This window comes from Saccopteryx leptura, chromosome 2, assembly GCF_036850995.1.
Source record: "Saccopteryx leptura isolate mSacLep1 chromosome 2, mSacLep1_pri_phased_curated, whole genome shotgun sequence".
Classification (NCBI taxonomy): Eukaryota; Metazoa; Chordata; class Mammalia; order Chiroptera; family Emballonuridae; genus Saccopteryx; species Saccopteryx leptura.
In genome coordinates this window covers 246,583,413-246,608,038 of record NC_089504.1, presented here as the reverse complement: position 1 = coordinate 246,608,038, position 24,626 = coordinate 246,583,413, and the positions used below count along the sequence as shown (strand labels likewise).

The following is a 24,626-nucleotide window of genomic DNA, read 5'->3' as shown; positions in this document are numbered from 1 at the left end:
CAAGTTCTCATACTGGGGTGGCCATGCCAGTAGGAAGAAAGGCTGGAAGATACAAGCCTGGCATTGCTGATGGCCGTCCCGGTGACCATGAGAGGACCGTCAGCCTGAGAGTGAAGTCCATCTAGAGGAATGCACAATTTAGAGGAGGAAATAACCCAGATTCCTAAAAACATCTTTTGACCCCCCTGGATCCCAGTGATGCCTGAAGCCACGCCTGTTTATTTTCCGTTAAAATTTCCATTCTCTGCTCAAGCCAGTTCTGAGCTGGGTTTCTGACCCTTCGAACCAGGGGAGCGTGGCACCACAGCCCCGCCTACCGACCTCTGGAGTGTGTGTTTCAGGTCCTTCAGCCGTGTCTTCTGCTTGTTGATGGAGCTGCTACACAATGTCTGGAGTGCAGTCAGTTCCTCCAGCTTCTGCTTGTAGATCCTGTGAGTTTCCTGAGGGATGAAGCAGCCCGGGCAGTGTGTGTGAGAAAACATAGGAACAGGTCATTTTCATGGTCTGCTTGTGTCAGGGAACATGACTTCGGAGGTCACAAGTTGACAGTTATGATAATACAACTACAGCTATCAAGTGTGTGGCTTAGAGACCTGGGCGAAGGTGGCGCAGCGCTGTGGAATAAGGAACTACTGTTTTATTTGCTGCCCACATTCCATTCTTCCTTTTTCATTTTTTAAAGACTTTATTTATTGATTTTTATAGGGAGAGGAGAAACAGGGAAGGTCACGGGGAGTGAGAAGTTTCAACTCGTAGTTGCTTCATTTTAGTTGTTCATTGCTTGTCCTATGTGCCTTGACCGGGCTAGCCCATGGTTTCGAGCCCGTGACCTCAGCGTTCCTGGTCGACACTTTATCCACTGCACCACCTAAAGCCAGACCCTTTTTTAAAAAATATTTATTTTGGCCCTGGCCAGTTGACTCAGTGGTAGAGCATCGGCCTGGTATGCAGGAGTCCCGGGTTCGATTCCTGGCCAGGGCACACAGGAGAAGCGCCCATCTGCTTCTCTACCCCTCCCCCTCTCCTTCCTCTCTGTCTCTCTCTTCCCCTCCCGCAGCCAAGGCTCCATTGGAGCAAAGTTGGCCCAGGCGCTGAGGATGGCTCTGTGGCCTCTGCCTCAGGCGCTAGAATGGCTCTGGTTGCAACAGAGCATCGCCCCCTGGTGGGCATGCCTGGTGGATCCCAGTCAGGTTCATGCGGGAGTCTGTCTGACTGCCTCCCCGTTCGTTTCCAACTTCAGAAAAATACAAAAAAATAAAATAAAATAAATTATTTTATTGATTTGAGAGAGAGAGCAAGGTATGGAGAGAAGGATAAAAAGAGACAGAGACAAGAACATTGATCTGTTCCTATATGTTCCCTTACCGCTGATCAAACTGGCAACCTCTGTGTTTCAGGACAATGCTCCAACCAACCAAGCCATCTGGCCAGGGCCCATTCTTTCTAATAGTAACAGCAACCAAATATGACTTTGACAACCACCTCTTGTCAATTCTTAGTCCAGATGGTTTGAGTCAAGCTGACAGTCCCCGTGCCAAGAGTAGTCATGTGATCCAGACCTGGCCAGTGGGTATCTTCTAATTCTTTGGCAACTGATTGGTTCAGACATAGACACATGACTTAAATGGGCCAAGGAGTCAGCCCTGGGACCTTGCTGGAAATGCTGGTTTAGAGAGACTCTCTTTCTCCTAGGTTTATTAATCTGGTAGCAGGTAACTTGGGGCAGATGAATAGGGAGAACCTGAGAATGAAGCCAGACGGCAAAGCAGAACTGAGACACGATAAGAGACAGAATTCTTGTAGCCTCATTTCAGCCCTCAGCTCTAACCAAGTCAGAATGGAACGCTCTCCAATATTCTTGGTTATATGGAAGTCATAAGTTCCTTTTTACTGAGGCCAGTATGAGTTGGGGTTCTGATCCTGGCAATGAAGAGAGTTCTTACTAAGTCACCTAAGAAAAGATATATTACCTCTTCCCTTAAAGCCAACCCTCCCGACCTCAGGTGCAGTCACTTCAGTGAACTGTAGCTCTTTCCTGCATATAACTATTCTGGGCCACAAGACCAGGGGAAATACAGGAGACTCTTCTCAGCCCTGGGAGAAGGGGACATAGTAACTTTTTGACATTGTTGCCATTGCACACTTTCCCCCAAATAATGACACATGCCGGGAAACAGGCCCTTCCCTATCAATTTGATCATCTAAGACAAAAACCAACAATTTGGAGAAACCAGTATGAGGGACAGGAACCATGAAATTAAGTCCAATAATCCAATAAACCCATTGAAAGTGACTATTTCCTCAGCTGGTAGAGAAATGCATTTAGCAGAGGGAGAGAAAAAGGAGATGGTCAAACCAAACTGTGAGGCCAGAGCCTAAATTCCCATGCCTGCCAAGCACAGTCCCTGCACAGGCAGAGTAAGCCAAAAGATAAGGAAGACAAAAAGACAAAAACAAAATGGAGGGACTAGACAACAATTAGGGGCAACGCTGAAGAACACTGACCGTCAGCAAGTGTCCCTTGGCTCCAGATGAGAGGGCTCAGTCCCTCGTATTCAAACAGTATCAGAGTCTCTCCTTCCTGAGCCCCCAGAGAGGAAAATTCCGCTTCTATTTTACTTACCATTTTACTTCTAAATAATTTCAAACATGTGCCTGACCAGGCGGTGGCACAGTGGATAGAGCGTCAGACTGGGATGCGGAGGACCCAGGTTCGAGACCCTGAAGTCACCAGCTTGAGCATGGGTTCATCTCGTTTGAACAAAAGATCACCAGCTTATACCCAAGGTCACTGGCTCGAGCAAGGGGTTACTCGGTCTACTGAAGGCCCGTGGTCAGGGCACATATGAGAAAGCAATCAATGAACAACTAAGGTGTCGCAATGCGCAATGAAAAACTAATGATTGATGCTTCTCATCTCTCTGTTCCTGTCTGTCTGTCCCTGTCTGTAACTCTCTTTCTGTCTCTATAAAATATAATAATAATAATTTCAAACATGCAAACGAATTATAAGAAGAGGACAGGCCTGACCTGGGGTGGCACAGTGGATAAAGTGTTGACCTAAAACATTGAGGTCGCTGGTTTGAAACCCCGGGCTTGCCTAGTCAAGGCACATATGAGAGTTGATGCTTCCTGCTCCCTACCTTCTCTCTCTCTCTCAAATGAATGAATTTTAAAAATCTTTAAAAAAAAAAAAACTAAGAAAAAGAAGAGTACAAAGAACTCCCCTCAACCCTTCACCCAGATTAACAAACTGCTCACATTATGTCATATTTGCTTTACTACCCCGCCCCTCGCGCCTGTGTGTGTGCATGTATGCTCGTGCACGTGTTCTTTCTCTATAGCAGGTGTCCAGGCTGCATAGCCCACAGGCCAAATCCAGCCACATGATTCTGTATAGGCAGTAAGGAAGAAATGGTTTTCTCCTTGGTTGAAAACGAAAAAAATCAAAAGAATATTTTGTGACATGCGAAAGCATAGGAAATGGAAATTTCAGCCTCATAAATCAGCTTACTGGAGCACAGCCACACCCGTTCATTTATGTATTGTCGGTGGCCTCTCTGGAAAGACAAACAGCAAGAGTGAGCAGTTGTGACAGAGACCATATGGCCTGCACAGCCTAGCATTCTCACTACGTGGCTTTTGCACCAAAAAAGTTCCCCTCTTTTCTTGTTTTTTAAATTAAATTTAATGGGGTGACTCTGAAATAAGACTACATAGGTTTCAGGTCAACATCTTATAGCATGTGAACGGGTGATTGCGTTGTATGCGTATCACCCAAAGTCAACTCATTTTCCATCACCGTATATTTGTCCCTCTTTAGTCCCCTTCCCCTGACCCTCACTCCCCTGCCTACTCCTTTGCTAAACCATTAGGGGATTAGCTATACAGACAACATGCTTCTTTATGTCTAAATACTTCATTGTGTATTTCCTGAGAATAATGACTTTCTCTTACATATCCACGGTACAATTATCAAATACAGAAAACATAACCTTGATGCAACACAATGCCACGACCTCAAATACCATCCAAATTCAAATACTGCTAACTGTCCACCCATGGCAATTTCCCCCCAGATCCTGGACCTGATCCAGCCCCTGCCTTGTACTATCGCTCGTATCTTTTTAGCCTCCATTAGTCTATAGAGAAGCTCCTCAAGTTTTCTTTATCTTTCATGACATCCACATTTTTAAGTTCAGTCTGGTTTTGGAGAGTGTCCCTCCCCCATCAGGGCTTGTCTGTTATTTCTTCATGATTGGATTTTGGTTCTGCATTTTGGAGCAAGAATGCCACTAAAGTGACTTTGTGTCCTCACTGTCTCCCATCAGGAGGAACATGGTGTCTGTGACATTAACATTAATTGCTTTGCCCACATTCTCCATTGTACAGCGACCAGCTTTCTATCTATAATTAATAAGTAATCTATAGAGAGACAGGCTATGTTTAAATCACTTTGGAATTCTCCAGTGCCAAAAGAGCCATCTACTTAACAATCAATATCTGCTGGTAATAAAAGGAACCCTCTAGACCTGGACAGGGAGGAGGGAGACAGAGAGACTGACTAGACCACAGTCTTCAAGAAGGTGGGGCCACCTGACTGGTGGAGGCACAGTGGATAGAATGTTAACCTGGGATACTGAAGACCCAGGTTCAAAACCTCGAGGTTGCCAGCTTGAGAGCGGGCTCATCTGGCTTGAGTGCAGGCTTGAGCGCATGATCCCATGGTCACTGGCTTGAGCGCAAAGGTCATTGGCTTGAGCCCAAAATCACTGGCTTGAGCAAGGGGTCACTGACTCAGCTGCAGCCCCCAGTCAAGGCACATGTGAGAAAGCAATCGATATACAACTAAGGAGCCATGATGAAGAATTAATGCTTCTCATCTTTCCCTTTCTCTGTCTCTGTCTCTGTCTCTCTCTTGCAAAAAAAAAAAAAAAAAGAAAGAAAGAAAGAAAAGAAAAGAAAAAGGGAAAAAAGAAAGAAGGTAGGGCCTTTGAATTGAGGATCCAGGCAACACCAACTGAGGCTTCTGGAAGATAAAGAGCCATGTGACCTCCTGGCACCCTTGGGAGTTGGGTGCCACCACAGGGAGATAAGACCAAAATTACAACATCAGCAACCACATGCTTACCAGGCTCTCTTCAGTTTGAATTAATATTTAATTTCAAAGTAAAATGTCTAAACATTATCCTTGTTAAAAATTAAAACACTACAAGTCCTGACTGGATAGCTCAGTTGGTTAGTTAGAGCATCGTCCCGATACACAAAGGTTGTGGGTTGGATCCTGGTTCAGGGCACATACAGAACCAGGTCGATATTTCTGTCTCTCTCTTTCTCCCTTCCTCTCTCTCTGAAATCAATAAATAAATTTAAAACATTAAAACACTGCAGCTATGGCTGGAGTCAGCTTTGAACACACCCCTATCTTCCCCCCAGAAGTAACCACTTCTCCAGAAGTAACCACTGCTACCAGTTTCCTCTATACCTTTTACTAAGTATTCTTCCAGACTGTATTCTATGTATCTATGTATTTCTATACTTCATATAGACCTGTTTCTATATATACATATAAACACATGAAATACACACAGATATATGAAAAACACACTGTTGCAAAAACTAAGTGCCCCTAATATTTATACTCCTTTGCTTCCTTTTAACAACAGGATCCCACAGAGTTATAGCTGGGCATATGGCCTACAGACTCCATTTCCCAGCCTTCCTTGCAGCGAGGGGTAGCAATATGACTGAAAGTTAGATACCGAGATGCAAGCAGAAGCGGTGTATAAAGTTGTGAAGCACATTTTTATAACAAATTGCTTGGCTTCCACTCTCCCTTTCCCTGGTTGGCATATGGCAACAACGGGTCCAGTTACACTGAAACCGGAGACGGAAGCTACGTGATACAAATGACCAAGCCCACCCTCCCTTCCCCAGCCAAATCAACCTGGATCCCAGGTGACCTCATGTGACAGAGTTTCCAATCTTGGATGACTTTAAAAACACGATCAGCCTGACCAGGCGGTGGCGCAGTGGATAGAGAGTCGGACTGGGATGCGGAAGGACGCAGGTTCGAGACCCCGAGGTTGCCAGCTTGAGCGCAGGCTCATCTGGCTTGAGCAAAGCTCACCAGCTTGGACCCAAGGTCACTGGCTCCAGCAAGGGGTTCCTCAGTCTGCTGAAGGCCCACGGTCAAGGAACTTTTGAGAAAGCAATCAATGAACAACTAAGGTGTCGCAACGAAAAAAACTGATGGGCCCTGGCCGGTTGGCTCAGCGGTAGAGCGTCGGCCTAGCGTGCGGAGGACCCGGGTTCGATTCCCGGCCAGGGCACACAGGAGAAGCGCCCATTTGCTTCTCCACCCCTCCGCCGCGCTTTCCTCTCTGTCTCTCTCTTCCCCTCCCGCAGCCAAGGCTCCATTGGAGCAAAGATGGCCCGGGCGCTGGGGATGGCTCCTCGGCCTCTGCCCCAGGCGCTAGAGTGGCTCTGGTCGCAATATGGCGACGCCCAGGATGGGCAGAGCATCGCCCCCTGGTGGGCAGAGCGCCGCCCCATGGTGGGCGTGCCAGGTGGATCCCGGTCGGGCGCATGCGGGAGTCTGTCTGTCTCTCCCTGTTTCCAGCTTCAGAAAAATGAAAAAAAAAAAGAAAAAAACTGATGATTGATGCTTCTCATATCTCTCCGTTCCTGTCTGTCCCTATCTGTCCCTCTCTCTGACTCTCTCTCTGTCTCTGTAAATAAATAAAAAATAATAAAAAAAAAAAACTAAAAACACGATCACCCATCCTTTAGCACTGCTCACACAGGCAGGTGGGGTCTCTGTTCCCTCCCCTTAAATATAGATAGGCACTCTTGAAGCAAAAAGTTCAAATACACAGGGGCCACCATGCTGTAGGGAAACCCTAACCACATAGGGAAGTCACACTTAAACACTCTGAACAGTAGACCCAACTGGAATGATAAACCTTGCCAATCAAGTCTCCCCAGATAAGGCCTCTGGCACCATAGAGCACAGTCAAGCTATCCAAACTATGCCTGTCTAAATTCCTGACTCACAGAATCCATAAGCAAAAAGCAATCATTGCCAGCCTCACCTGTGGTGGCTCAGTGGAAAAAGCGTTGACCTGGAGCGTCTGAGGTTGCTGGTTCGAAACCCCTGGCTTGCCTGGTCAAGGCACAATTGGGAGTTGATGCATCCTGCTCCTCTTTCCTTCTCTCTCTCTCTCTCTCTCTCTCTCTCTCTCTCCCTCTCTCTCTCTCACTCTCTCTCCTCTCTCTCTAAAATAAATAAAATTTTTAAAAAATTTAAAAAAAATCATTGCTGTTTGATGCAGCGACAGATAACTGGAATACCACACACCCTGGACCACACCTCCCTCTGGACTGTTATGTGAGAAAGGAAGAAGATACTTCATGTTAGGCTTTTTAATTCAGGGAGCTCTCTGTTATAACATAGCTTCTACCCTAAAGCACATGGTTTTGATTTTAAAAAATATATTAACCATATCAGAATGTACATATGATTCTACAACCTTCTTTTCTTACTCAATAATATGCCTTGAAAATCTTCGCATGCAAGAACAGGTTTTACTTCATTCTTTTTAGTGCTGTGCAGTATTTCCTGCAGTGAATGAACGACAGTTTATTTAAGCCATTCCCTTATTGCTGGATATTTAGGTCGTTTCCCTTCTCTGATTATGACCAGTGCTGCACCACCGATTAGTGTCCCTGCACTGCTTCCCTGGGCACACATACTAGTTAGTATCTCTCTGGGAAAGATTCTCTCTGGGGAAAAGAAATGGAATTGCTGGATCAGAGGGTACAGACTTGTTTTTTGTTTAGTTTTGTTGTTTAAAATTATCTTTTTTTTTTTTTTTTTTGATAAAGAGGGGGGGGGGAGCATCAACTCATTGCTTTACTTTAGTTGTGCATTGATTGCTTCTTGTTTGTGCCTTGACTGGGAACTGGACTTGGGCTCAAGTCAAGCCAGCAGCTCCTTGCTCAAGCAGGGAACCCTGGGCTCAAGCCAGTGACCTTAGGCTCAAGCCAGCAATCTTTGGGCTCAAGCCAGCAACCTTGGGTTCAAGTTGATGATCCTGCACTCAAGCCAGTTACCCCTCATTCAAGCTGATGACCTTGGGTTTTGAACAAGCGACCTCAGTGCTCTGGGTTGATGCTCTCTCCACTGCACCACCGGTCAGGCTTGTTTTGAGGTTTTTTTGTTTGTTTGTTTTGTTTTGTTTACAGAGACATAGAGAAGGTCAGAGAGAGGGATAGATAGGGACAGACAGACAGGAACAGAGAGAGATGAGAAGCATCAATCATCAGTTTTTTTCATTGCGACACCTTAGTTGTTCATTGATTACTTTCTCGTATGTGCCTTGACCACGGGCCTTCAGCAGACCGAGTAGCCCCTTGCTTGAGCCAGCGATCTTGGGTTCAAGCTGGTGAGCTTTGCTCAAACCAGATGAGCCAGCGCTCAAGCTGGCGACCTCGGGGTCTTGAACCTGGGTCCTCCACATCCCAGTCCAACGCTCCATTCACTGTGCCACCGCCTGGTCAGGCTTGTTTTGAGTTTTAATAGATCTTGGCAAACGGCCTGCAGAGTGGCTATACCAATTTGCTGTCCCACCCACAGCATATGACAGGTGTCCACATCCCACCAACACTCAATGCGATCAACATTTACTTCTTTACAGGCACTTTTGTAATGCTCCACTGGTGATATTTCCTGCCAGTCTTAAGACACCAGGCTGGGTGAGGTTAGGAAGTCCACGGGGCTGCCCATAACATTATTTCCTGGTATATGGAATCATTCCTAATCCCCAATAGTTCTCTCTCTCTCTCTTTCTCTCTCTCTCTCACTCTTTCACTGGCCAGAGCCAAGTCCCAGGGGAAATATGATACTGGAGACCACACACCCGTCTACTCATGTCCTCAACTCCAGGTTCAGGATTTGCCAACCACGAGGAGGACAATGTGGGGTGGGGAGAGCAGAAACAAGGCCCTTCTGGTGACAGGCTCTCCGCCCACTGGGCATTCCTCGCCCATGCCCAGTCTCTCCTGATTCCTAGTGCCCACCCTGCAGCAGTAGGAAAGATTATCACTTTATTTCTTGGATTCTTACCTTTCTCAAGACAGCTGTCTTTCACTGGCTCTTTTTTTGAATTGTCATAAAATTTACCATTTTAATTCTTTTACATTTTTCATTTTTCTAATTATCATACAATACACATAAAATTTACCACCTTAACCATTTTTAAGTGCACAAGGCAGTGACATTAAATACCTCACCTTGCTGTGTAACCACCACAACTATCCAGCTCCTTTTTAAAATCATCCCAACTGAAACTCTGAACCCATCAAACAATAACTCCATTTCCTGTTCTCCACAGCCCCTGCAAACATCATTCCAGTTCTTTCTTCCTTCACTGCTCCCTCCCTCCCTTCTTTCCTTCCTTCCTTCCTTTTTTTAAATTTATTGTGTTTACATAGATTCTAGTGTCTCCCCAGTGCATCCCCCTTACCCCATATTCCCCTCAACATCTCCCTTACCCCCCTCCCAACAGGTCCCACCCCCTTCCCTTCAGGTTTAATTCCGTTCCTCAGTTCATGTTGTTCCTTGGATTCCTCAAATGAGTAAGGTCATATGATATTTTTCTTTCTCTGCCTGGCTTATTTCACTTAACATAATAGTTTCCAGGTCCATCCATGTTGTTGCAAAAGGTAATTCAAAAGAAAAGAAATGCGCCTGACCAGGTGGTGGTGCAGTAGATAAAGCGTCCAACTGGGACACAGAAGATTCAGGTTTGAAACTCCAAGGTCCCCAGCTTGAGCGCGAGCTCATCTGGTTTGCGCGAGCTCATCTGGTTTGCGCGAGCTCATCTGGTTTGAGCAAGGCTCACCAGCTTGAGCCCAAGGTTGCTGGCTTGAGCAAGGGGTTACTTGGTTTGCTGTAGCCCCCAGGTCAAGGCACATATAAGAAAGCAATCAATGAACAACTAAGGTGCTGCAATGAGGATTTTTTTTTTTTTTTTTTTTTTTACAGGGACAGAGAGAGAGTCAGAGAAAGGTATAGATAAGGGACAGGCAGACAGGAACGGAGAGAGATGAGAAGCATCAATTATCAGTTTTTCGTTGCGACACCTTAGTTGTTCATTGATTGCTTTCTTATACTTATGTGCCTTGACTGTGGGCCTTCAGCAGACCGAGTAACCCCTTGCTTGAGCCAGCGACCTTGGGTCCAAGCTGGTGTGCTTTTTTTTTTTTTTTTTTTTTTTGCTCAGGCCAGATGAGCCTGCGCTCAAGTTGGCGACCTCGGGGTCTCGAACCTGGATCCTCTGCATCACAATCTGACACTCTATCCACCGCGCCACCGCCGGTCAGGCTGCAATGAGGAACTGATGCTTCTCATCTCTCTCCCTTCCTGTCTGTCTGTCCCTATCTGTCACTCTCTCTGTCACAAAAAAAAAAAAAAAAAAAAAAAAAAAAAAAAAAAAAAGAAATGCACCCTCATGTTTGTGGCAGCATTGTTCACAATAGCAAAGATCTGGAAACAGCCCAAGTGTCCATCAGTGGACAAGTGGATTAAACAGCTATGGTACATATGTATATACCCAATGGAATACTATAGGGCCATGAAAAAGAAGGAAATATTACCTATTACCTTCCTTTCTTTTTAAAGAGAGAGCCGGGGAGGAGCAGGAACCATTAACTCATAGTTGTTGTTTCTCGTATGTGCCTTGACAGGGCAAGCCTGGGGTTTCAAAATGGGGACCTCAGCATTCCAGGTCAACGCTTTATCCATTGCGCATTCTAGTACTTACTGACTCCACGAATTTGACTCCTCTAAGTACCTCATATACCATATTTCCCCATGTATAAGACACACTTTCCCCCGAAAAATTTGGGGTCTAAAAACTGGGTGTGTCTTATACAGTGGTTATAGATTTTTTTTGCTTGCATTTCCCACTTTTTTGCAGGGATAAGTTATATGAATTTTATGATGAATAAAATTTGAGTTTAATAACTTTATATAACACTTTTTTCCCCCCCAAAATTCAGGCCCCAAAATTAAGGTGTGTCTTATACATGGAGAAATACGGTAAGCAGACTCACACAGTATTTGTCCTTTTATGTCTGGCCAATTTCACTTAGCATAATGTCTTCAAGATCTATCCATGTTGTAGCCTAAATCAGAATTCCCTTCCTTTTTTTCTATTTTTAGATTTTATTTATTCATTTTTTAGAGAGAGGAGACAAAGAGAGAAAGAAGGGGGAAGCGCAGAAAGCATCAACTCCCATATGTGCCTTGACCAGGCAAGCCCGGGTTTTGAACCAGCAACCTCAGCATTCCAGGTCGATGCTTTTACCCACTGTGCCACCACAGGTCAGGCCTCCCTTCCTTTTTTAAGGCTGCATAATATCTCAATGCATGTATATACTACATTTTTTTTATCCATCCATCTGTTGATGGACACCTGGGTTGCTTTTTTGGCTATTGTGGAAAATATTACTATGAACATGAGTGGATTACTACCTCTTCAAATTCCTGCTTTCATTTCTTTTGAGTAGAAACCCAGAAGAGGGACTGCTAGATTATACAATACTGTAATTCTGTGTTTAATTTTTTGGAGGAACTGCCACACCATTTTTCACATAGGGTGCATGCACCATTTTACAACAGCTGTCTCCTGATGCACTGTCCAAGGGCTGGTTCTGGCAGGGTGGGGAGGTAGATATAATTCCTGTCTTCCCTTGGAGTCCCAGGCTAAACCCATACATGAGGGTATCCCCAACAGACCCTTGCCTGGACCTGTGCTTGGAGATCCTTTTTCCAGGGCATGGTAGGATGATACACATTGGGGCAAGCCAATTCTTCCCTTTATCCAATCAACCTTGACCCTGAGGCCTCAACTGAAACAAGTCACCAGATGGAGGCCTTCTGTTGTTTCTGCCAAAGAGGCAGCTAGTCCCCTTCTCGTTAATGTCCCCATGGTTCCTTTGGAGACCCATCCCTCCCTCACACTCAGTCTGTGAGATCTGCCTAGGAGTGGGGTTGAACCTGCCCCAGGCTCCATGACTTTGACGCAGACCAGGCCACTCAGAACATCAGCCTCCCAATCCAGCTGGCTGATTCGGGGAAAGACATTCAGAACCAATGAAACTCAATTGTGGGTTGTTTTAAAAATCAGAACTGCTGAAAAATAAGAGACTCTTTTTCTCCTAGTTGTGAAGGTAGTATGATGTAAGCCCTGAGTTAATGAGACTGTCCTGCCTGAGAATGAAGCCAACAGAGAGGAAACAAAGCGAAGGTAGAGGAAGGCTGAGCCCTGATGATTTCACTTGAGCCCCTGGACCAGCTTGTAGCTGAAGGCAGCTCCCCTTTGACTTCCCTATTACATGAGCAAACATCCTCTGTTTTGTTCTGTTGGGTTTTGCTAGTCGGTTTGAATGTCTTCATTTCAGAGGCAGGTGTCAGAATCCAGATTAAGACACCAAAAAATAGAGTTTTCCTCTTCAAAGTTAATCACACCAGGTGAGGGGAGAAGCCACAAACCTTAGACTCATTGTAACGAAGTTCTTGCTCAGGGCACTGTCAATCGCAAGATGCCAAAAGAAGCAACTTGGAGCCTGGGTGAATGAATCCTTCATTAAGCCGGTAACTCAAGAGTCACCTCAAAAATGTACTCCAGCCCTGGCCGGTTGGCTCAGCGGTAGAGCGTCGGCCTACCGTGCGGAGGACCCGGGTTCGATTCCCGGCCAGGGCACACAGGAGAAGCGCCCATTTGCTTCTCCACCCCTCCGCCGCGCTTTCCTCTCTGTCTCTCTCTTCCCCTCCCGCAGCCAAGGCTCCAATGGAGCAAAGATGGCCCAGGCGCTGGGGATGGCTCTGTGGCCTCTGCCTCAGGCGCTAGAGTGGCTCTGGTCGCAACATGGCGATGCCCAGGATGGGCAGAGCATCGCCCCCTGGTGGGCAGAGCGTCGCCCCTGGTGGGCGTGCCGGGTGGATCCCGGTTGGGCGCATGCGGGAGTCTGTCTGACTGTCTCTCCCTGTTTCCAGCTTCAGAAAAATGAAAAAAAAAAAAATGTACTCCACTGAACAACCATATTGGGTATTTTTTTTAAACCAAACTAAGAACCTAAACTATTATTATTTTTTAAACAACTTTACTGAGGTATAATTTACATACTATAAAAGTCACTCATTTTAAGTGTACAGTACATTGGTTTTTACACATTGACCAAGTTGTACAACCATTACCATATCCAGTTTAGAACACTTGACCACCCAATAAGATTCCTAGTATCAATCAGTTCTCATTGTCCCCCACCCCCGTCTCCCTTCTTGCCAGTTCCTGGCAACCTCTAACCTATTTTCTACACCTACAGATTTTTCTTTTCTGGATAGTTCATTTTTCTGGATAGTCTATATAAACTTTTTCTGGATAGTTCATGTAAATGGAATTCTACAATATGTGGGTTTTGTGTCTAGCTTCTTTTACTTAGCATAGTTTTTTTTTTTTATAGGGACAGAGAGAGTCAGAGAGAGGAATAGATAGGGACAGACAGACAGGAACGGAGAGAGATGAGAAGCATCAATCATCAGTCTTTCGTTGCGAGACCTTAGTTGTTCATTGATTGCTTTCTCATATGTGCCTTGACCGTGGGCCTTCAGCAGACCGAGTAACCCCTTGCTCGATCCAGTGACCTTGGGTCCAAGCTGGTGAGCTTTTGCTCAAACCAGATGAGCCCGCGCTCAAGCTGGTGACCTCGGGGTCTCGAACCTGGGTCCTCTGCATTCCAGTCCGATGCTCTATCCACTGCGCCACTGCCTGGTCAGGCACTTAGCATAATTTCTTTTTTTTTTTTAAAGGGTACATTTTTTTTTAATTCATTTTAGAAAGGAGAGAGAGAGAGAAGGGGGGAAGAGCAGGAAGCATCAACTCCCATATGTGCCTTGACCAGGCAAGCCCAGGGTTTCGAACCGGCGACCTCAGCATTTCCAGGTCGATGCTTTATCCACTGCGCCACCACAGGTCAGGCCGCTTAGCATAATTTCTTGAGGTTTATTTACCTTGTACCATGTATTAGTATTTTTTTTTTGCTGAATAGCAATAAAAAATTTGGTATAGAGATACCACATTTTGTTTACCCATTTGCCAATTATTGGACATTTGGGTTATTTCCATTTTTTGGCTCTTACGAGTAATGCCATGATGAGATTTATGTACAAGTCTTTGTGTAGACACATATTTTCAATTCTCTTGGGTAGGTATTTAGGAATGGAATTGCTGGGTCGTAGGGTAAATGTACATTTAACTTTTAAAGAACACGCCAAACTGCCAAACCATTATTCTTATTTCTAAACTTGGCAGCAGTGGATCGGAATGTAGGAGACACCAAAAACTAGGAGTCAGTTCTCTGCACACAGCTCAGGGAGCACCAGCTTATTAAACGTGACTGACTCTCACATCAAGTCACTACCTCTAAAAATAACCCAGCGTGCTGGGGGCACCAGAGCAGACAGACAGCTGTGGAAGAAAGGACCCATTCTGCAGCACAAAGCAAGCCCCAACCCCCCTCCTAACTGTCTAGTTCAAGGCCAATCCAAAAAAAAGAAACAGAGTTGACAGAATATGTACAGACAAAGCTTTGGGGGGGAGGGTACAGGGAAGAGAAGTATAAGGCAAACATCCCCAGTAAAGAATCAAATGCTAAGACACTTATTTCTCCAAGAGAGAAAATACAACCACAGTACACACTACTCAATTCTGTAGTAACTGGTATTTGCATGGTCACAATCAAGTAAATGGCTGACATGGAGCCTATAGAGCTGTTTTTCTTTATAAGAGTTTTGGTACTGTTGGATTACTTTCTAGTATCCTGCTGCATTTTCAGAACTATTTCAGGCATATTAAAAAGGACAGAAAAATCATAGAATAGAAAATAAACACAACATTAACACTCATATTCTCCCCCTCAGTTTAAGAAATAATAGTAGTACACATAAGGTTAAAGCCCTGTGTATTCTTTCTAGGGAGAATTCCCAACTCCTTCCCCCAAAGAGGTCAACCCCTATATTGCTTATTTCCACCACTGCCCTACTCACTCCAGATCAATCTAGTCTTCTTCTATTTCCTGGGCTCTCTTATACTCTGCCTCCGACTTAGGTTTAGCCAATGAGAGGCCTGGATAGAAGACTGGAGGGTGGGAGGAGAGAGAGGTGGGCGTATTTGTTCCTCCTGCCTCTTCTGTCCCTGGGTTTGAATCCTGGCTCCAGCACTTACAAGCCATGAGACTTTGTGTAACTTATCTTCTCTCTAAAAAACTCGTGATAACTGCATCTATTTCATAGGTTTCTAATAAAATAATGTCATCTTCCTACTTAAAGCTCAACCCCCTAATGTTTAGTCTATACACAGAAGCTAGAGGGATACTCAGTTCATTGCTAGTAAAAGCCAAAATCTTTATAATCATCTACCTACTGTGAGGTCAGGTTTAGGGAAAGGCCTCTTCCAGCTATCTCCTTTCCTGGTGGAAGGGGCAAGGTCAGGTTTCCAGGGACATAAGGCAAGTCAGGAAAGGCTCATTGAACCATCTGCCACCGTATCTGTAAGTAACTTCTGTCGTCATATCACAGGCCTCAGGACCACACTCAATTCACCAGTAAGGCTGAAACCCCAATCAGTCAGAAACAAAGTCCCCATAGCAACCTGACCTTGCCTTGAGTCCAGTGGGGCCCTGGCAGATGCAATCACAATCAAATGAAATGAGATCCCTTCCCCTGGAAATTCCCAGAGATTATGACTTTTGGGGGGAGGGAGGAATTCTAAAGACCTTTCAAATCCTCTAAGGCCTGAGAATTAAGTTTCTTCTTTCCTCCCTTCATTTGTAAACGGGAAGGAGAGGTTAAACCCAGAGACATTATACATCGCCCTGGGAAAGATAAAATCAAAGGGATACAAGCATGAAACACATGAATCCCAGATTCTGAGGTAGCTATAGGAAAATTATGATAGACCGAGATTTTCTGGTGGGAAAAATAAAACCTTCCTATTGTTAACCTTTCTACTTCCCATCTACCCACCTGCCTACCTGTTGTAACCTCCTTGTTCCCCAACAAATGTCTTATACTGAAAGTCTATCCAATATGTACACAATGTACAAGGTACATCCCACTTAGTACACGCATATTTCCAGAGACTTCTGTCTCAGGAGTTCAGAGCTCTCACATTTAAAATAACAGAGGAGGGACTCCCAATAAAAGGACAGACATCTGAACTAAACATTTAGAGAACTAAGTTCTAGCCCCAACTTTATCACTAAATAGCTGTGTGACCCCATTCAATTAGCATGCCCAGTCTTCAGTGTCCTCATCTAGAAATGAAAGATGAAGTGGTTTTTACCACTAGCCTCTGACCCAGCAGGTGCCACCAAAGCCTGAGGCCAACAGGGTCCCTCTTCCCTAAGGTAAGGCAGTCCATTCCAGTTGCCCTGTGTCTGAGGAACTAAACAGGGGACATCACAGTTTCCACTGGGTCAGCCTTTCTACAACACTTATGATACCCCAAGGGAAGAAATCCAGAATGAATATCCAGTTCCTCCTCGTCCCTCACACACCTGAGCCCCAGAGACACCAAGTAAGAACACAACAACAAATCAGACTCTTTGCAACCCTCTGCCTGCCAAGACTTGCTGTCTACATAATTGCTGTTAATTGCAAGAATTGCATAGCTCTGAAGTGTTAAGACTCCTCCTCCTTCTATTAGTCTAAGGCAGGGCAAGGGGAAGGAACGATGAACAACAAAAGCTCCACACTGCACATCTCTTCTCACACTCCTGACTTTAATAGCCTCTCCGTGGCTTCAAGGCTGGACATGATGTGAGAGCCCAGTAGGACAAAGCATGAAGAAGTGGTTGAGTTTTCTCAATAGCAGTGGCATCATAAAGGTCCCCTGGGAACTGGGTGTGACCTACGCCTTAGAGAGGGCACCAACCTAACCATGCTGGACAGGCCAAGAAAGGGATACCCTTCTGGTTCCAGGCACCTTACCCTCTGCTCATGCCTTAAACAGCCTAAAACTGTTCCACTGCTCCAGCACTCCTCTCTATTCATCCGGACCTGCTGTCTCATTTCTAGAAAGACCCATTACAGACACCCTTGGCAATCTCCTTTCCCCTCCTCTGGACACTGTAAGAGGCCAATCAACTGCAGACAAGAACTGCATATTCAGGGAAAATGTCATTGCTCCAGCTGAGGACGAGGAGGAGTGGGGCGGAGGTGTGTGATGTGATTTCAGGCAAGCAGAGCCCAACTGTGAGGGAACACACAGGATTCTCATAGCGGCAGAGGAAGCAGCCCCACTTCCAAAAATGGTCCAGGAGTCCTAGTAGCCAACGCCAAGGTTTTCTGAGGCGTCTCTAGCTGAGGCCTCTGAAAACTCCCATCAGTAACAAACTCTCCTGCCAGGACCCCACAGCGGCAAAGCCGTTCTCCCAGGGGGTTTTCTCTTGCCTCCACCCCCATCCCCCTAGTCAGGCTCTGGGCCAAAAGGATGAGGGATGGGAGCAGCCATCCCAGCTGTCAGACCTGACAGATGCTATCCATCACGCCAAACTCAGCCTGCAGCAGCGTCAGAGCCCCGAAGATGAAGAACAGAGATCCCAGTCCCCAAGCAAAGCCCACGAGTTCAAGGTGAAGCACATATTCCAGGCCAGTACTGCAGCGGGGGGCTACCCCATCAAAGCAGAGGGGGAGCTGGTGGCCAAAAGCCAATGGGCGGGGGTGCGGTTAGGGGACAGTCCTGCGGAGGTTGGGGCTAGGCTGTCCTCTCTTGAATCCCAGCACATACCTGTCCCCTCAGGCCTCCCCCACATGGACACGCCTGGAACTTCCCGTCAGAAGCGACCGAACAACTTTCTGCAGCAAAGAGCCGGCGCGAGGGCGGGGGAAGTGGGGGGCTTCGACCGGGCGCCCCAAGTGGATAAAGAACCGAAGTGCTGGGAGATGAGAGGGGGCTGGCCCACGCGGACCACCAGCATCCAGGGCCAGGCCAGGGACACCCCCACCCACTCAACCCCCCGGGCCCTGATGGTGCCCACCGTGCGGGCTGGAGATGCAGGAATGAGAAGGCACTGCACCTTCAGGTACCCGAGTTAGGGACCAGCTGGCCCGGCCTTACCTGTAGTTCCTGAAATTCTCCATCCAGCTCGTGCCACTCGCGTTCGCAACGCTCCAGCTGGCCCGACATGGTGCAACGGGGTGAGAAGCGGGGGCTGCTCCTGCAGCGTGGCGCGGCGGGCCACCAGCTCCCCACGGCCGTCCGCTCGCCGGCCGCCTTCAGAGGCACCAGCTGTTCCTGCGCAGCCGGAGCCACGCGCGCACCTGACGTCACAGCCCCCGCCCCAGCCCTGCGGCCGCTCCACCCACTCTCCGAGAGGCCGGGCCTGCGCTTGCGCACGCGCCTCCCCTGGCTCCGCCCCCGTGTGCGGCGAGCCAGCTGGTAAGCGTGTGTATATAGTTTTGCAGGTCTCAATGTGGTCTGGTTCTGGGAGTGCGTCTACGCCTCCAGAATCCCTCTTCTAGTTAGGGCTGGCTGGGGGACTTTTTCGCAAGCTGCATTTGCAGAGCTTATTTTATTTAGGTTAATTAGACTTCTATTTATTTGGGGTGTCTGGGGTGGAGAGGGAGAAAGGCGATTTGGACGTGAAAGCTCACCATCCCTGGGCGTTTGCCTGGCCTCGGCCAAAACCGACATCCTAGAATGCTGGAAGGGACACTATCTAACAAGGTCGAGCAGGGCGGAGAAGCAGAGAGGATTCTGTCATCTCATATTGTCATTATTTACTGCAACTAATAACATCCTAGATTCCTACCCTCTAAGACTCTGGATGACTATCTTGACAGCTGTTTCTGCCTCTCAAATGACACAACCGCTTCAAAGCTAATTGAATCCAAAGCCCTTCCCCTCGAGATATGTCCCTGCCTAGCTTTCCAGTCACATCTCTCATCTCACTCCCATCTCCAGCCCTTGCCCTCTTCCTGCCCTTGCATGGAACATTCTTTCCTCTAAATCTTCATACCGTTGCCTTTTGCTGTCATTCAAGCCTCAGTTCAAATGATACCTGTGTTAGTGTCCCAGGGCTGCCCTAACCGCAAACTGGATGGCTTAAACAACCGAAATGTATTCTCTCACAGCTCTGGAGGCTAGAAGTGCAAAATCAAGGTGTCACCAAAGCCATGTTCCCTTTGAGACTCTGGGTGGTGGCCGTCAATCCTTGGCATTTATTGGCTTGCAACTGTATCATTCCAATCTTTGCCTCTGTCATCACATGGCCATTTTCCTTGTGTGCTTGTCTGTGTCCTCTTGTCTTATAAGAATACCAATCTTATTGGATTAAGAACCCACTCTAGTCCAGTATGACTTCACCTCAACCAGCTATATCTGCAAAGACCCTGTTTCCAAATAAGTTCACATTCTGAGGTAGTGGATATTAGAAGTTCAACACATCTTTCTGGGGGACACAATTCAACCTGTAACAATACTTCTTAAAAAAGGCTTCCTGAACACCCTAAGGTTCGTGTCTCCTCCCAGTCACATATATATCTCCTGTTTTATTTCCTTCATACAACTTACTATTATATAAAAGTGTTTGTCTCACTGTTGGTTGTACGTTTTCCTCTGCCAGTATATAATCTCCATAAGATCTCAGGGATCTTGTCTCTATCTTGGTTGTCACTGGGTCCACAGAGCTTGGCACAGAGTAGGTCCTCAATAAATACATTTTTTGTTTTTTGGGGGGTTTTTTTAGAGAGAGAGAGAGTCAGAGAAAGGGATAGACAGAGACAGACAGACAGGAACAGAGAGATGAGAAGCATTGATCATTAGTTTTTCGTTGTGCATTGCGACACCTTAGTTGTTCATTGATTGCTTTCTCATATGTGCCTTGACCGTGGGCCTTCAGCAGACCAAGCAACCCCTTGCTGGAGCCCGTGACCTTGGGTCCAAGCTGGTGAGCTTTTGCTCAAACCAGATGAGCCCACGCTCAAGCTGGAGACCTCAGGGTCTCAAACCTGGGTCCTCAGCATCCCAGTCTGACGCTCTATCCACTGTGCCACCGCCTGGTAAGACAATAAATACATATTTATTGAAGGAATGAACATTAAATATCATCTAATGGAGAGGTTCTCAACTTTTGAGGTTCACAGACCCCTCTGAGAACTCTGAATGGGGAATATACACATAAACACACAGAGAAATATTTGCAATTTATTTAAAAATTCTTAGCCCTGGCCGGTTGGCTCAGTGGTAGAGCGTCGGCCTGGCGTGTGGAAGTCCCGGGTTCGATTCCCGGCCAGGGCACACAGGAGAAGCGCCCGTCTGCTTCTCCACCCCTCCTCCTCTCCTTCCTCTCTGTCTCTCTCTTCCCCTCCCGCAGCCAAGGCTCCATTGGAGCAAAAGATGGCCCAGGCGCTGGGGATGGCTCCTTGGCCTCTGCCCCAGGCGCTAGAGTGGCTATGGTCGCGACAAAGCGACCCCCCCCCCCGGATGGGCAGAGCATCGCCCCCTGGTGGGCATGCCGGGTGGATCCCGGTCGGGCGCATGCGGGAGTCTATCTGATTGCTTCCCCGTTTCCAGTTTCAGAAAAATACAAAAAAAAAAAAAATTCTTATTATTATTTATTGATGGTTTTTAGAGAGAGAGGAAGGGGGAGAGAAAGAGAAACATCAATTTGTTGTTTTACTTATTTATGTATTCATTGGTTGATTCTTGTATATGCTCCAACCAGGGATGGAACTGGCAACCTTGGCATATCAGGACAACACTCTAACCAACTGAGCCATCCTGCCAGGGATATCAATGTTTTTAAATTTAATTTTTTATTTTTTTTTTTTACAGAGACAGAGAGAGAGAGAGTCAGAGAGAAGGACAGACAGACAGGAACGGAGAGAGATGAGAAGTATAAATCATCGGTTTTTCGTTTTGACACCTTAGTTGTTCATTGATTGCTTTCTCATATGTGCCTTGACCACAGGCCTTCAGCAGACTGAGTAACCAGCGACTTTGGGTCCAAGCTGGTGAGCTTTTTGCTCAAACCAGATGAACCCACGCTCAAGCTGGCGACCTCGGGGTTTCGAACCTGGGTTCTTCCGCATCCCAGTCCAACGCTCTATCTACTGCGCCACCTCCTGGTCAGCCTAAAAAAAATTTTTTTTTTTTTTTTTTTTGTATTTTTCCGAAGCTGGAAACAGGGAGAGACAGTCAGACAGACTCCCGCATGCGCCCGACGGGGATCCACCCGGCACGCCCACCAGGGGGCGACGCTCTGCCCACCAGGGGGCGATGCTCTGCCCCTCCGGGGCGTCACTCTGTTGCGACCAGAGCCACTCCAGCGCCTGGGGCAGGGGCCAAGGAGCCATCCCCAGCGCCCGGGCCATCTTTGCTCCAATGGAGCCTCGCTGCAGGAGGGGAAGAGAGAGACAGAGAGGAAGGAGAGGGGGAGGGGTGGAGAAGCAGATGGGCGCTTCTCCTGTGTGCCCTGGCTGAGAATTGAACCTGGGACCCCTTGCACGCCAGGCCGACGCTCTACCACTGAGCCAACCGGCCAGGGCCTAAAAAATTTTTTTTTACATAAAATTCAGACTTTTGCCTGACTTATGGTGGCACAGTGGATAAAGCGTCGACCTGGAAATACTGAGGTCGCCAGTTCGAAACCCTTGGCCTGCCTGGTCAAGGCACATATGGGAGTTGATGCTTCCTGCTCCTCCCCCCTTCTCTCTGTCTGTCTCTCCCTCTCTCTCTCCTCTCTAAAATGAATAAATAAATAAATAAAAATTCAGACTTTTATTTTCTATTGAAAAACGGGAAGATCTGGTCACACTGCACTTAGGTTTCTGCACAATAATGGGCTGGGACAGAGTAACAGTGTCCCTTTCACATGGGACTTACCAGATGCCACAGTCCCCACCATGATCAATTGTGTTGCCCCATCCTACTTCATGTATTTATGTAATCTGTGGGCCCTGGAGACATCTGAGTCAGAGACTCACAACCTAACGAGTCGTGAAGATGGCAAAACTGCCTAAAATACTGAAATGGTGGTAAAACACAAAATGGTTAATGTAATTGGAGTTAGTAGAATCAAAAAGAAAATATAGGGCCTTGAAGAATCAATAAAGTGTCACAAAGAAGAGGGTTTGGGAAGAAGAAGCCTCCTCACCTCTGCTTACAGTTAATCCTATAGGGTCCACCAGCCTGAGGCTGCCCCTGAGCAGATGATGTCCCCCAAGGGAGGTCTGGGCAGGTGCACCTTATCTTTAGGTATCTACAGGCTAGCCACATTCAGGGTGCAAATCTAAGGGACTGTCCTCTCCATGGGGTCAGATTCCACATGTATTATTCTTGAGCCTATCTGTAGATGGCCACCTCCATCACGTAGCCAGCCACTCAGGTGCCAGAAGTATTGGATCTTACCTGGCTGCCACCCTGTCCCTGTTCCTGCCCAAAGCACTTTCAGAGTCACTCGTCAGTTCTCTGAGGCCGGATCTGGCTCTTCTTAGGGACTTTGATCATGATATATGAGAGAGTGTGTTGCAAGGTTACCCTCCCCAGCCCCTGCCCACACCACCAGGGGAATCTTCCCTATTTGTTCTCTTTAAGGCATTCTACTTAGGGACCTGACAGCAGAATATGCTCATCCAGTTTGGGAGAGTCATAAAAGTAGCAAACATACAGTACTCACTAGGTGCCTGAAACTCGTCTATATGCTTTACATATGTACGTTATTGCATTCAATCCTCACAGTGACATTATGAGAAAGGCTCTTTATTATCCCCATTTCACAGGTAAATACTCTTTTTTTTTAATTTTATTTATTCATTTTTAGAGAGGAGAGAGAGAGGGAGAGAGAGAAACAGAGAGAAAGGGGAGGAGCTGGAAGCATCAAATCCCATATGTGCCTTGACCAGGCAAGCCCAGGGTTTTGAACCGGCGACCTCAGCATTTCCAGGTTGACACTTTATCCACTGTGCCACCACAGGTCAGGCCACAGGTAAATACTCTTAAGGCAGCGATTTTCACAGTGCCGCAAGAAATTTTAACACATGCACTACCTGGCCTAACCAGGCGGTGGCGCAGTGGATAAAGTGTCGAACTGGGATGCGAAGGACGCAGGTTCGAGACCCTGAGGTCGCCAGCTTGAGCACCGGCTCATCTGGTTTGAGCAAAGCTCACCAGCTTGGACCCAAAGTCGCTGGCTTGAGCAAGGGGTTACTCAGTCTGCTGAAGGCCCACAGTCAAGGCACATATGAGAAAGCAATCAATGAACAACTAAGGTGTCACAACGAAAAAAACTGATGATTGATGCTTCTCATCTTTCTCTCCGTTCTTGTCTGTTTGTTCCTATCTATCCCTCTCTGTGACTCTCTCTCTGTCTCTGAAATAAATAAATAAATAAATAAATAAATAAATAAATAAAACATGCACTACCTGACTATTTACTCAGGGGCACTGACCTCTTTTCCCTTAGATTTTCAAATTAAAAAAAAAAAAAGGACAAAGGACAACTACCAACAACAATAGCCATCTGGTGCAAATGAATTTTTTGTCAGATCATCAAAAATATATTATGGTGTGCTGCAGAAATTTAGTAACTAGTTTATGTGTGCCATGAGATGAAGAAGTTTGAAAATCGCTGCTCTAGGGCATGGGTTCCCCAACGTTCATGAACCACTCCTGGAGAGCTTGTTAAAATGCAGATTCTGCCTGACCAGTGGTGGCACACTGGATAGAGTGTCTACTGGAAACGCTGAGGTCACCAGTTCGAATGAGAGCTCCCCAGCTTGAACCCAAAGTCACTGGCTTGAGCAAGAGGTCATTGGCTCGGCTTGAGTGGTCACCAGTCCTATGTCCAGTCAAGGCACATATGAGAAGCAATCGATACACAACTTAAGTGAAGGAACAGCCGTGGCCGGATAGCTCAGTTGGTTAGAGCATCATCCTGAAGTACAGAGATTGCCATTTGATCCCTGGTTGGAGTACATGCAGGCAGCAGATCAATGTTCCTCTCTTTCTCTCTCTCCCCCTTCCTTCCTCTCTCGTTGAAATAAATAAAAATAAAGTGAAGCAACAATGAGTCGTTGCTTTTCTCTTTTCCTTTCTCTCTCCCACTTTCTCTCCTGTTAAAAAAATAACTAAAATAAAATTCTGATTCAGCAGATTCTAGAAAGGGACTGAGATCCTGTAATTCTACAAGCTCCAGCCACTGCTGGCCAGAGGACTACATTTCAAATGGCAAGAAACCAAGGTGGAGAGCTTCCCCAAGACCACCCAGTCACGACTGTTACCTCTATGAAGCAGAGTGCCAAGAGCCAGTCTAAATAAAGAGCACCTGTCTAAGAAGAAGTGAAAATTCTAGGGACTTTTCCTTCACTCAATTTCCACAGATGTCCTTGCTCAAAATAGCCCCAAAGATTGAAATGCAAAAACGTTTATAGCAGCGCTTTTCTGATCAGCCAAACACTGGAAACATCCCAAGTGCCCCACAACAGGGAAATGGTTAAATAAGCTATAGTCTGTGCATATCGTGTATTTGGCTGTTAAAATGACCGTTATGGAACTAAA

At 46.6% G+C, this 24,626-nt stretch overlaps 1 protein-coding gene and 1 non-coding gene across 2 annotated transcripts in view; one reads left to right on the top strand and one right to left on the bottom strand.

Moving 5' to 3' along the window:
• The window catches only part of TMEM120B (transmembrane protein 120B), a 40,187-nt gene extending 21,805 nt beyond the window's left edge, over positions 1–18,382 (bottom strand). Inside the window, exons 1-2 of the mRNA XM_066371018.1 lie at positions 18,186–18,382; positions 322–440 (exon numbers count right to left, since the gene is read on the bottom strand). Coding sequence (XP_066227115.1) covers positions 322–440; positions 18,186–18,254 — 188 coding nt within the window. The 5' untranslated portion in view covers positions 18,255–18,382. The remainder of the gene's footprint in view (positions 1–321; positions 441–18,185) is intronic.
• On the top strand, positions 12,695–12,770 carry TRNAG-ACC (transfer RNA glycine (anticodon ACC)). The gene has a single exon. It is a non-coding gene; the product is annotated as a tRNA-Gly (tRNA).
• Positions 18,383–24,626: the final 6,244 nt, after the last annotated feature.